The sequence below is a fragment of the Cetorhinus maximus genome, chromosome 4 (genome assembly GCF_964194155.1).
Source record: "Cetorhinus maximus chromosome 4, sCetMax3.hap1.1, whole genome shotgun sequence".
Lineage (NCBI taxonomy): Eukaryota > Metazoa > Chordata > Chondrichthyes > Lamniformes > Cetorhinidae > Cetorhinus > Cetorhinus maximus.
The window spans coordinates 131,869,427-131,883,847 of record NC_135882.1 but is presented as its reverse complement, the minus strand read 5'-3'; the positions used below and the strand labels follow the sequence as shown (position 1 = coordinate 131,883,847).

At 42.6% G+C, this 14,421-nt stretch overlaps 1 protein-coding gene across 3 annotated transcripts in view; it reads left to right on the top strand.

The window, feature by feature from the left end:
* Positions 1-14,421, top strand: part of LOC144679895 (SWI/SNF complex subunit SMARCC1-like) — a 213,040-nt gene that overhangs the window by 144,244 nt on the left and 54,375 nt on the right. For all 3 annotated transcript variants that reach the window (XM_078540826.1, XM_078540827.1, XM_078540825.1), the window contains exons 23-24: positions 3,188-3,314; positions 13,045-13,211. In XM_078540826.1, coding sequence (XP_078396952.1) covers positions 3,188-3,314; positions 13,045-13,211 — 294 coding nt within the window. The remainder of the gene's footprint in view (positions 1-3,187; positions 3,315-13,044; positions 13,212-14,421) is intronic.

Sequence of the window (14,421 nt, the reverse complement as noted above, 5' to 3'; positions counted from 1 at the left end):
GTATCTGAATGCACGCAGTATACGAAATAAGGTAAATGAGCTTGTGGCGCAGATTGAAATTGGCAGGTATGATGTGGTGGGCATCACGGAGACATCGCTGCAAGGGGATCAGGACTGGGAGCTAAATATCCAAGGATATACATCCTATCGAAAAGATAGGCAGGTTGGCAAAGTGGGTGGGGTTGCTTTGTTAGTAAGAAATGAAATTAAATCGATAACAAGAAACGACATAGGGTCAGATGATATAGAATCTGTGTGGGTAGAGTTGAGGAACTGCAAAGGTAAAAAAATCCATAATGGGAGTTAAATCTCTTCTACTCCCAGACAAGTCTTAGCAATTGCCAAAGCCACATTGCAGTCTCATCACTTCTAAGGATCTCCTCACCAACTCCTGAATTCCAAGTGCTTCTCGTGCTCATAAGGTTAAGATTCATCAATTCCTAATCAATCAAGGAATTAGAAATATAATTTATCCTGGCACAGCCCCCAATTGTTATGCCTAATGCAATTTAAAGCAGAGTTTCTTAAAAAAGTCCCAGAGGGAAACTTTAAACAACTGTCATAAGCTATAGTTTTAAGTGTTATGTTTGAGATGCGACTCTAAATTCAGGAATCAGACCATCAGCTCTTGAGGTTTTACATGAAACTAATTTAAACATTTTATTAATTTACACAGCTTAAAACTGTATATACACAAGGCTGCAAATTGCTACTATCATAACTTTTAACAAATTCCCAAACTAATCTCCATTAAGGCAACCCATAGACTTAACCAAACAGCAGGCAAACCATTAAGGATTCAAAAATGAGGTTCCTTTCACTGTGGAGCCAGTCGGAGTCTTGCAACTGCCTTTTGACCTTCCATTGCCTCTGCCTGCACACCCAAAAACTACTGAAGTTATATCTACCAGCCCCATTGACTGTTAATTCTCATTGTACCAACAACCTCTTTGAAGTTCACCTTTTAACAATTAAATCCCTTTCAGAACATCAATTTTATTTGTAATATTGTTCGGTAGCTGCTAGAAAGGTGTCAATTTTCACTCCACTTCTTGAATGCTTCATTCAAAAAAAATGCAAATGCGTGCTATCTCTCTTGCATATTTAAGAAGGGTTGTAGAGATAAGCCAGGGAACTACAGCCAGTGAATCTCATGTCAATGGTGGGGAAACTATTGGAGAAATTTCTAAGGAGAGTTTCTATCTCCACTCGGAGAGGCAAGGTTTGATCAGGGATAGTCAGCACGGCTTTCTCAGAGGGAGGTCATGCCTAATAAATTTGATTGAATTTTTTGAGTAGGTGACCAGGTGTGTAGATGAGGGTAGTGCAGTTGATGTAGTTTATATGGATTTCAGCAAAGCCTTTGACAAGGTCCCACATGGGAGACTTATAAAGAAGACAAATGCACATAGGATACAGGGTAATTTGATAAGGTGGATTCAAAATTGGCTTAATTGTAGAAGGCAAAGGGTAATGACAGAAGGCTGCTTTAGTGACTGGAAGCCAGTGTCCAGTGGCGTGCCACAGGGATCTGTGCTTGGTCCCCTATTAATTGTCATTTATATAAACGACATAGATGACTATGTGGGGGTTAGGATTAGTAAGTTTGCGGATGACACAAAGATTGGCTGGGTGGTTAACAGTGAGGTTGAGTGTCTTGGGCTACAGGAAGATATAGACGGGATGGTCAAATGGGCAGGTAAGTGGCAGATGGAATTTAACCCTGAAAAGTGTGAGGTGATGCACTTTGGAAGGAGTAATTTGACAAGGAAGCATTCAATGAACGGCATGGCACTAGGAAGTTCTGAGGAACAAAGGAACCTTGGCGGGTGTGTCCATAGATCTCTGAAGGTGGAGGGGCATGTTAGTGGGGTGGTGAAAAAGGCATATGGGACACTTGCCTTTATCAATCGAGGCATAGATTACAAAAGTAGGGAGGTCATGTTAGAGTTCTATAGAACCTTGGTGAGGCCCCCACAGCTGGAGTAGTTTGTGCAATTCTGGTCGCCACATTATAGGAAGGATGTGATTGCACTGGAGGGGGTGCAGAGGAGATTCACCAGGATGTTGCCTGGGATGAAACATTTAAGTTATGAAGAGAGGTTGGATAGACTTGGGTTGTTTTTGTAAGAGCAGAGAAGACTGAGGGGCGACCTGATCGAGGTGTACAAAATTGAGGGGCCTGGACAGGGTGGATAGGGAGCAGCTGTTCCCCTTAGTTGAAGGGTCAGTCACAAGGGGACATAAGTTCAAGGTGAGGGGCAGGAGACTTAGGGGGGATGTGAGGAAAAACTTCTTTACCCAGAGGGTGGTGACGGTCTGGAATGCGCTGCCTGGGAGGGTGGTGGAGGCAGGTTGCCTCATATCCTTTAAAAAGTACCTGGATGAGCACTTGGCACGTCATAACATTCAAGGCTATGGGCTAAGTGCTGATAAATGGGATTAGGTAGGTAGGTAGGTCAGGTGTTTCTCACGTGTCAGTGCAGACTCGATGGACCGAAGGGCCTCTCCTACACTGTGACTGTGATATCAAAGCTAGTACATATCAAAGCACTCAGACCAGCTGGCTTTAATCCAATTTAGACATACCTGAATGAACCTCTATGGTTGAAAAAAATGTTCCTAAATATAATATACATTAATAGCTTCATGACCTGCCCTAACTGCGTGGAGCCTGCTAACAGCTCCCAGGGCTTCTCTGTGATCTGCAAACTACACAGGGTCCAAACTGCAACCTACCCCCCTCTCCCAGCAAAAACTCAGATAAACTGAAAGCAGGGAATCATCTTAAGCTCCACATATCTCCATAACGACATGGTCTTTCACGGTTCATTGGATGCTTTTAAACTAACTTAGCTCTGACACCCACAACAAAACCTCTCTGGATTGCATTTCTTTGCAGGTAGTGTCGACATCCAAGTCTTTAGTTAAATAAGCCCACCTGCTGTTTTATGGCTCCATCTCTTCTATTCTGACTCTGTTAAACAACATGGGTAGCCTTCTGAACTGCCATTTCCTTTTAGGTGTTCTGGTAATCTTCAAAGCCCAACATTTTAGTTACCTTAAGTTCACAACAATAATCTTCCCACAATTAAACGTTACCTCTATAATGTTAACATGAACCATGAACTAGATATTTGTCACAAATAGAATTATGTATTCAACAGACATGTTTGCCTTTTACCAGGTGGAAAACAAAGAGGAGACTGAAGCAGCTTCCGAGAGTACAGAGAAGATGCAAGTCTCATCTCCCAAGGAGTTGGCACTGGAAAAACCCATGGAAGGGGAGCCAGCTAGCATGGACATTAAGCCAGGTAAGTGGAAGAAGCACCTTTATTGCAGTGAATTACTTTGAAGTAGACTCTGAACAAGAGGTGAAATTGAACGTGAATTGAAATTGATTTGTGAACATAGAGGCAAGTGACAAATGTGGGGTAATATTTAAACAAAATACTATGGATGCTGAATATCTGAAATGAAAATTAAGTGCTGTAAAATTCAGCAGGCCTGGCAGCATCTGTGGTTAGAGAAACCCTTAACGTTTTGAGTTGAATATGACCCTTTGGGAACTTGTGGGAGCTAGAAATATGAGTTTTATGCTGTTAATTTCCATTAGTAGGAGAGACTAGGACCCGAGGGCACACCCTCAGAGTAAAGGGAAGACCTTTTAGAACAGAGATGAGGAGAAATTTCTTTAACCAGAGAGTGGTGAATCTATGGAATTCATTGCCACAGAAGGCTGTGGAGGCCATTGAGTGTATTTAAGACCGAGATAGATAGGTTCTTGATTGGTAAGGGGATCAAAGGTTACGGGGAGAAGGCAGGAGAATGGGGTTGAGAAACTTATCAGCCATGATTGAATGGCGGAGCAGACTCGATGGGCTGAATGGCCTAATTTCTGCTCCTATGTCTTATGGTCTTATGGTCTGTTGAGGGGGGAGGAGGAAGTGGAACATAAAGGAAAGCCTAGCATAGGGTAGAGATTGGGACAGATTAAATGACAAAGATGTCATGCAAGAAAAGGCAAAGGGAGTGGTAATGGTTGTAGCAGAGAAACAAAGAATTGGTCCGGCGTGAGTGTTATTGAGAGAATAATGAGCAGCTGTCTGAGAGCAGAAGCATGAAAACAAATCTGACACTTGGTAGGGGGTGATGGGAGGTGGTGGGTGGTGGAAAACCAAAATGAAGGACAGAGTTCATGGTCTGAAGTTGTTTAACTCAATATTGAATCCAGAAGGCTGTAAAATGCCTAATTGGAAGGGGAGATGCTGCTCCTCCAGCTTGCATTGAACTTCACTGGAACTTTGCTGCAGGCCAAGGACAAGTATGAGAGCAGGGTGGTGAGTTGAAATAGCAAGCAACTGGAAGTTTGGGGTCGTGCTTGCGACTGAGCAGGTGTACTGCAAAGCAGTCACCCAGTCTGTTAGATCTCCCTACTGAATTGGAAGAAGCACAAGTAAATTGTTGTTTCACTTGGAAGGAGTATTTGGGGCCTTGGGACAGTGAGGAGAGAGGAGGTAAAAGGGCAGCTGTTGCACCAGCTGCGATTGCATGAAAAGGTGCGTTGGGAGGGGTTTGAGTATTGGTGGTAATAGAGGAGTGAACTAGATTGTCATGGAGGGAACGATTTCCTCCGAATGCTGACGGGAGGGGAAGATGTGTTTGGTGGTGGCACTATGCTGGAGGTGGCAGAAATTGCAGAGGATGATCCTTTGAATGTGGAGGCTCGTGTGGTGGAAAGTGAGGATGAGGGGAACGCTCTCGAGGTTCTGGGAGGGAGGGAAGGGGTGAGAGCAGAAATGCAGAAAATGGGTTGGATGCAGTTGAGGGCCCTGTCAACTATAGCGAGGAATCCTCAGTTGAGCAAAAGGAAGACGATTCTTGAGTGCCATTGTGGTTATCAGAGCCAATGTGATGGAGAAACTGGGAGAATGGAATAATGGAGTTCTTAGAGGAAGCAGGGTGTGAAGAAATGCAGTCGAGGTAGCCCTGGGAATCAGGAGACTTAGAATGAATATTAGTGTCTCCAGAAATGGAGAAAAAGTTGAAGAGAAGGGAAGTGTGTGGTAGCCTCGTGGTAGTGGTTGTTTTGATGTGACAGATAGTAGTTGCCAGGCTGACCAAATCCACAAGGGAAACTTGGCCACGCGATCACAACGATTTTGTAATTTGTATTTATTACGAGAAGGCTTGTGCACTGAAGTCACAGGTAATGATTCCACTACCATCTTTAGGGATTTTAAAGATTAAATTAAAACATTTATTAACAAAAGAAGGAAAAACTTAAACACACACGCAAGGTTACAGTTACACTGTTTTATAACCTGTCCCAAAATTTATACTTAACCAGATTCCCAACTACACACCCACTTGAAGGCAACAGTCCAAATAGATTTCCTAATTTATAAATTCGTCATAAGTTTTACCACAAGCACCCACTGGACAATGGACTTAAAAAGGCTTTTAACACCACTCTAGTTACTGGAACAGCAAACTTCTGAAGGGTGGCTAGAGGCTTTTTCCCCCCAAGTCTCTTTTACATAGTCACTTGCCAGATCTCTCTCGGCCACACCTCACACAGCCTTCCACCCTTCTTTAAATATATTTAATCACTTTTGATGTGTAATCCCATTGTTTCCACTTGTTTTTAGAAGTTACTTGTCCCAGAATGTAAAAATCTTTCATGTTATCATTGTGCCAGCACTTTTGGGAGAAATCAACGTAACAACCTTGCCTCATTTATCTTGCTAGTTGTAAACATTTTCTATGTCCCTTTGAAAATCAAACACCTTTCCCACTTATCTAAAAATGCAAATTCCATTCACTCTGTCTCTGCTGAGACCTCCCTAGCTTACTCACCTCTATTTCAAACGCATGTTTTACACCTCACTTCTTTGATAATTTAAACCTTGCAGTCTAACTGTCTCTAGTTTAATTTAAATTAGTCCCACACGCAGAACCATACAAACATGAGCCTGCTTTAAAATATCCCACAATAATATTAGGAAAAATGATAGTTTCTTGAGCTGGCATATGGTTAGTAACCAAGAAGTCTGGAAACTTGTGGGTTTGCCCAAAAAAAAAATCATGATGCTGTCTGATTGTCATAAAAACCTAAGTGGCTCACTTTTGACCTTGAGGAAGAGACTTGTGTAACCTCTCATTCTGTGACTTCAGCTCCATCTGACAAGGTTGCCTCTTAGTGCCTTCTGGGCAACAAGGGAAGTGCATTAAATACTATTTTTTTTGTCTGCCACATTCCGAGCACAGATCGAAGAGGAGTGTGGAGAGGTGAGTGCTGGAATGAGCTCCTCCACTGCTGAGTTTATTGAGACAATCTGGAGGAGCTCCAACTGAACAGAACAGATAGTCTTCTCCAGGGTTAATGGGTGTAGAGAAAGTTGGTTGTTTCAAAGTGATGTGACTTAAGCTGGAAAGACACTCATTTTAGTTATTAAGAGGAGCTTAAGAGATCTTTGTATCATTTAAGTTAAAAGTCTTCTCGCTAATGTAAAACAACCTGGCAACCTGGAACTTGAATCGGCAGAGGGGACATTGATAACATTTAGGAGTTTAATCTGGGCAGTTTCCAAATTTAAAAATACTGGAATCTGCAGAAGTGACATAAATCATAAATGCATTTAGGGAACATCAGTACGGTGCACCTAATAGGTCACTTCAGTTTGTCATTGTTCTCAAAACTGCTGGTCAGATGTAATCTTGGCATAGATGTTCCATTTGAAGCCTTCTCCCCATTTTCGTGACGACAGACCAGTCAAACCAGATAGACCAGGGGTGTTGAGTACAAGAGCAAGGAAGTCATGTTGAACTTGTATAAGATGCTAGTTAGGCCTCATCTGGAGTGCTGTGTCCAGCTCTGGGTGCCATACTTGAGTAAGGGTGTGAAAGCACTGGAGAGAGTACAGAGATTCACAAGGATGATTCCAGGGACAAAGAATTTTGCTGTGAGGATAGGTTGAAGAAGTTGGGACTGTTTTCCTTGGAGAAAAGACTTAAAGGAAACTTGATAGAGGTATTCAGGATCTTGAGGGGTATAGACACAGTCAGTAGTGAGAAACTGTTCCCATTCAAAGGACCATCAAGAATTAGAGGGCACAAATGCAAAATAATTGTCAAAAGGACTAAAAGTGAGGTGAGGGAAAAAATTTTTACCCAGAAGGCGTTTGGAGTCTAGGACAAACTTCCTGAGAGGGTGGTGGAGGCAGGTTTGGCCGAGGTAATCAAAAGGGAATTTGATAGCAATCTGAAAAGAGAGAGTGCAAGGTTATGGGGATAAGGCAGGGGGGTGTGACGAGGTAGAATGTTCTTTTGGAGAGCCAGTGCAGACATAGGCTGAAAACCCCCCTTCTGCACTTCAAAGATTCGGTGAAACTGCAGCATTGCCAGATATTTCAGCAAAGTTCAATATGCAGATTTTCTCTTCTGTGGTATGAATGGGAATAAAGCAATTGCAGAACAGTTGTGTGAAATGTCACCACCTTGAGCTCCTCCTGAGAAGCAGTAAGCCACAGGAGTCTAGAAAGGGTGCGTGACAGATGTGTAAATATTTCTTGGAATTCAACTTGGCTGTTAGTTCTCATTTGTTAAATAACGTAGCACTGCTCACTCTAGTTTGCAAAAGTGGACAAGGCATCAAAGCTTCGAAATGCTTGTTCAGAGTTTCTTGTTCTCTGTGGATGATTCTGACAAGGCTGCATTTTTCACCATTGCTAACTGCTCTGAGAAGGTAGTGTTAGGCTTTTAAGTATCAATTGACGGCCACTTCAGAAGGTGTTCAAGATCAACCGCTTAGTTTTGATAAAAACAAAAAACTGCGGATGCTGGAAATCCAAAACAAAAACAGAATTACCTGGAAAAACTCAGCAGGTCTGGCAGCATTGGCGGAGAAGAAAAAAGTTGACGTTTCGAGTCCTCATGACCCTTCAACAGAACTGAGTAATATTAGGAGAGGGGTGAAATATAAGCTGGTTTAAGGTCGGGGTGGGGGGGTGGGGGGGGGGCGGTGGGTGTGGTTGTAGGGACAAGCAAGCAGTGATAGGAGCAGATAATCAGAAGATGTCACAGACAAAAGAACAAAGAGGTGTTGAAGGTGGTGATATTATCTAAATGAATGTGCTAATTAAGAATGGATGGCTGGACACTCAAGGTACAGCTCTAGTGGGGGTGGGGTGGAAAGACTAACAGGGCATAAACGGTATAGATTTTAAAATAATGGAAATAGGTGGGAAAAGAAAAATCTGTATAAATTATTGAAAAAAACAAAAGGAAGGGGGAAGAAACGGGGTGGGGATGGGGGGGAGGGAGTTTAAGATCTAAAGTTGTTGAATTCAATATTCAGTCCGGAAGGCTGTAAAGTGCCTAGTCGGAAGATGAGGTGCTGTTCCTGCAGTTTGCGTTGGGCTTCAATGGAACAATGCAGCAAGCCAAGGACAGACATGTGGGCAAGAGAGCAGGGTGGAGTGTTAAAATGACAAGCGACAGGGAGGTTTGGGTCTTTCTTGCGGACAGACCGCAGGTGTTCTGCAAAGCGGTCTCTACTCTGGAGAGACCAAACGCAAACTGGGCGACCGCTTTGCAGAACACCTGCGGTCTGTCCGCAAGAAAGACCCAAACCTCCCTGTCGCTTGCCATTATTAACACTCCACCCTACTCTCTTGCCCACATGTCTGTCCTTGGCTTGCTGCATTGTTCCAGTGAAGCCCAACGCAAACTGGAGGAACAGCACCTCATCTTCCGACTAGGCACTTTACAGCCTTCCGGACTGAATATTGAATTCAACAACTTTAGATCTTGAACTCCCTCCTCCATCCCCACCCCCTTTCCGTTTCTTCCCCCTTCCTTTTGTTTTTGCCAATAATTTATACAGATTTTTCTTTTCCCACCTATTTCCATTATTTTTAAATCTATACCTTTTATGGCCTGTTAGTCTTCCCACCCCACCCCCACTAGAGCTGTACCTTGAGTGTCCAGCCATCCATTCTTAATTAGCACATTCATTTAGATAATATCACCACCTTCAACACCTCTTTGTTCTTTTGTCTGTGACATCTTTTGATTATCTGCTCCTATCACTGCTTGCTTGTCCCTACAACCACACCCACCCCTCCCCCACCCCCCGACCTTAAACCAGCTTATATTTCACCCCTCTCCTAATATTACTCAGTTCTGTTGAAGGGTCATGAGGACTCGAAATGTCAACTTTTTTCTTCTCCACCGATGCTGCCAGACCTGCTGAGTTTTTCCAGGTAATTCTGCTTAGTTTTAATCTGGAGTTAGATGCTGGATGGGGTTCCCAGAAGGAAGCGAATAGGTGGGTTTCAAAATCCATCACATTTTCATCTTTTTTTTTCTCATGCCAGTCTGTTACCATATTTTAAGATGGTATTATAAAATTACCATATCTGTGGAATTCAGTTTCATAGTTTGCTGTGATGGCATTAGAATGCAAAAGGATCTAGGTTGCCATATCCACTACACTGCTGCATCCTGAAGAGTCAATCTGGTCACATGGGAGGAAGGGCAAGGGCAAATATTGGTGAGGAGGCAAATTTAGATTGTCCTACTGTAGGATATTATACTGTGAAGCCATTTTAATAGGCAGTTTTAATGCCTGGTGTGTCCTGTAATATTCTTGCACTTTTTTGGACTTTTACAGCTTCCGGACAGCCAGCTTTGCTGTGCTTTCATCACTGCATGGAATGTTTTTTTTTCTTGAATGACAAGGATTTCAGCTGCTTTCTCCTTCACTGTGGTGACTGTAACTTTTAATGAAGCATTGAGCAGTGGCCTTGCTCCATTCAACCTAGTGTAAGTGGTTGAAGAAGCTTTGTGTGGGGTTAGGCGGATAATGAGGTGGTGAAGTGGGGCTCTGTTTCGGAGGCCATTTTTCTTCTTGAATAGGTGCTTTACATTTTGCTCCATTAGCAGTGCTGAATAATACATGTGTTCACTAAAGAAATTCTCCCAAGATTGATTGCTGTTTCTACTCAGTTCTCTTTGGTCAAATGCAATTTGAATGAAAAAGTGGAGCGTGCTGCCTTGGGATTAAACTGCACTACTTATGGCCACATTTTCAACTGCAGGCAATCATTATGAAACCTGCCAATCTGTTTTCCAGTTACTTTTGTACATTTGGTTTCACTGATGGGTACCTACACTCCTCTTCCCTAGCATCATTGTTAAGGCTCTGATGAAAGAAACAGTTGAATGTTGTTCGCAAAGGAGAGTTTTGTGTTGCCATTCACAGATCGGTGAGGCTACCAGAGGCATGAAGTTTGCATTGTAGTGGCAACTCCTTGGTCTCGGCAAGCCTGCCAAGGGGGAGAGCAGCTGGGAAACCGCTACAATCTGCCTGATGCGTGTCTTCATTTACCCCGATGATCCTGCACTGCAGGACTCCAGGGGCAGCTGCACTGCACATTTCTCAGCAGGCCCAAGTCAGAATTCCAGGCAAGAAATGCGCAGCCCCAGTTTAGTAAAGGAGTAGAGTGGCAATCCGACAGTGATTGTCGCTCCATGGAAGACTCAGCCCAATAATTTCTGAGCTGCCCTGCTCCTTTTCAAACTGGATAGCATTTAAACAATGCATCTTGCTCGTGTTTTGGGATTCTTCCAATTCAAACTTAGTTTCTTTTTGATAGCTGTTCCTGCTGCACAGTGATGGGAAGCCCTGCGTTTCCCTGTGATAAGCTGTTAGGCCCAACTCCAACAGTATTCCCACTTAAGGTCGAAGAATGAGGAAAATCCCTTAAATCTTGATCACTGCTAACCTGTTTTGAGCTCTTTGAGATTGTTAATGTGGTGTGTTCCTCTGGGAAGACTGCACTTGGTCCCGAATGTGAGGACTGGTAAACAGAAACTCTGCCTGTGTTAATTTCTTAGTATTTCTGGGCCATTTGGAGCAGTGTGCTGGATTTTTATGAGCCAGTTAAAATGGCTTTTGTTTCACTTGATTAGCAAATTGGTAACGAGGGAGCATAGACTGAGGGTTATCACCAGTCATTGTCAGTTTCCATTAACTCCCTGTTCAGAATCACTGACCTTAATGGACCATCACAATCTCCTCCAGCCTGATATACATTCCATACCTTACGACACTGTGACTTGGTTTGCTGTGGATTTCCTTCTCCTCACTCCTGTTTTGACAAAAGAGGCATCAATTGTCACAGCCCAACTGCCTGCAACTTGTTTTTAAAAGCTGCCTTAAATGCTGTCACGAGCTGTTTTGCCAACTATTTTAAGCTTAATGTCTTGGTGTCTGTGGTTAGGAAGTTAGATGCGTTATGTTTTTTTAAAAAGCTGATAGTTCTTTGGCGAGGGAGCCAATTAAAGGGGGAAATACAGTGCAGATTTATTCAGAAGACACCAGGGATGGAGGACTTCAAATTATGTGGAATGACTGGAGAAGCAAAGTTTGCTCTCTTTAACAGCTGAGAAGTTTGAGGTTTGTTTGAGGTGTTCAATATCATGAAAGATTTTTCATATCGTAGATGGGGAGAAACTGTTTCCAGTGGCAGAAGGGCACATTTAAGGTGGCAGCAGAAGCACCGGAGGTAATAGGAGGAAATGTTGCTTTTACCTGGTGATTTGTTGTAATCTGGAATGTACTATGTTAAAGGATGGTGGAAGCAGATTCAATTGTAATATTCAAGAGAATTGGTTAGTACTTGAATGCAAAATATTTTCAGTGTGATGTGGAAAGAACAGCAAAATGACATTCATTGGATAGCTGTCCCCAAGAGCATCACAAACATGGTGGGCTCAATGGTCACTACCAAGAGTATATCATTCTCTGATTCCCTAAGATGGGTATGGACTTTTGGAAAACATTCAAGGTACCGCACCGGAGTCTATTGGAGAAAATTGAAAGGCATGGAATCAGAGCAAATTGCATTAAAATCCATTAAAATCTTGTTAGAAGGAATAAGCGAGAGTAGAACTTCGTGACTGGTTTTATGCATGTGGTATACTTTTATGCAGTTTGGGCTCCATTTGGTAGGAGGTTGAGATAACAACATAGAGGATGCAACAGAGATCCAATACAAGAAAATCTGATGACAATGGAAACCTTTGAAAATTGGGGCAATCATTGGGAGGATTTGTTAGAGGTGAGGTAAAATTGAGAAGGGAATGGACAGAGAATGGACACTTTGCAGTGATTGGGGGATGTAAACCAAATGGTCATGTTTAAGACTAAACTTCAGATTTAGATGCGAGAGCTGGCAAATTTCATGTACAAACTTGTAAATGCACCATGAGTTGGTGATTGGAGCTAATCTTGTGCCAATATTTTAATAGGATGGATAGGTGATTGAGGGAAAGAGAACACTTGAGGGGAAAAATGGGATGAGGACTGCCACTCATGGAGTGTGAACACCAGCACTGGCTGTGGACAACATCCTGTTTCCATGTTGTACATTGTACGTGAAGAACTTGCTGACATCAATTCTGAGTTTCCCTTCAGCAATTTTGTATGTGTATGGCCTTGTCCTGTCATGCTTTTACATCAAGGTTCTTTATTGGAGATCTGAATAAAGTTGCAATAAGGAAAATGAAATCTGCTATAAATTTCTGCAGTACACCTGTGCCAGTGGCATTCCCCAAATGTAGAGGTTGTAAGGTGAAGGGTCATCAGTACAGAACATTTTGAATTGAGGTTTTTTAATGTGGGGAAAGTGAATTGCCCGCAGTACAGTGCCACACTTTCCCTTTTCTATGTAGGTGTGAGTCCCTACCATCTGCCAGGCTTAGTGTCTAATTACTCATGAGACACCTTTGTACCAACTCCCCCTCTGAGAGGGGACTAGCAAGACTTTAATTAGATTTTTTAAGCATGTCAGAAAATAACATCCATTTCTATGGTATCTATTGTATGGAAGATCAGGTACTGTTTTTGAAAGCCAAATGGGTTTATTCAGTTGTTGAAGGGACAAAAGAATGTGCACAAAACCATATTTGTGCTTTACTGGGCTTTGTTTAGGTTTCCGCATCATTCTGAATTTACTTGGTCTTTTGATCTGACAGTTGTAGCAGATGAAAAAGACAAAGAGGAGAACAAGGAGAACATCGACATTAGTGGCAAAGACAAAGAGTTGGATGTTGGAAAGAAGAAACTAGAACATCACATTGGCGAAGGGAACATAGTCACTGCTGCTGCTGCAGCTCTGGCTTCAGCTGCTACTAAGGCAAAGGTAACTTTTATGTCCAGCTGTAACGTTTGTGTGCTAAGATTTGCATTTATATAGTGCTTTCCATGACCTTGGGACAATTCAATGACTACCACCAACAAGAGAGAGAGTCTAACCACATTCCGTTGACGTTCAATGGCATTATCATTGTTGAATAACAAAGGGGGAGGGAGGGTTCGGGTGAAGGAAAATGTAGAAATCCAAAGAGAAGGGTCGAGGCATCGAACAGAGTAGCAATATGGGTAAAGGTGAGGAGAGTGGGACAGGAAGGGGCACGGATTGTACATCAGCGAATAAGGTCACGCAAGAAACAAAGTAAGAAAAAAAAATTCGAGGCTCTTCCAATGCACAAAGCATCTGCCATAAGATAGATGAACTAATGGCACAAATAGAGGTGAATAATTTTACATATAACCGCCCTTAGAAATGTGATTACAAGGAATTTAAAATTAGCCTCTGCCTCTTGTTCTATATCAGATTAGAAGAAGTCTCAAAATATTCTTGTCAGGTGTGCACTTCAGCCATTGTCCTCCGTTAGAATTGTCTGAAGCTTGAGCAGAGGTCATTCAAACTATAAACCTCTGCAAATATACATTCGAAGGGTTTGAATATTTTGGCAATAGTTTTGGCAGTTGATACCATCTTGCCAACCCAATGCCATTCCCCCCTTTTGGGTGCTGAACAGCAGCAAAGCCAGTTAATTATGCTGCAGCAGAGAACCGTGGATCTCTGTGATTGCGGGGCTTGTTCTAACACCATTTCTGACTCCAGATGAAGACGAGTGGATATGTTTTTTGAATGTTGCAGCTTGTAAATCTAAAGGAATCAAGTTGAATTTATTTGCCCCTGCCTCCTTTGGGGATTCAGTTGTCAACAAAAGAAAAATACATTTTGAAGGTGTTGCTAACAAACATGCCCAGCAAATAACATGGAGAAATTGTTTTCATTGCTTCACACCCTTCCTTTGGTGAAAAATGTTTGATAGAAGGATTGGCATTCTGTTAAAGAGCCTAACAGGCCACAACCTGAACACTCATTCCTTGGCTATAACTAACTTTATACCTGTCAACAGAATGATTAAGGTCTGGTGGGGGGAGAATGTGGAGGGAGAGGGGGCACAAGGATATGAATATCTTATTGAATGTCACCTCAAATGAAGAGCAGTGGGAAACCAGGGGATTGGGAAGCCTACAAAGACCAACAGAGGACAACT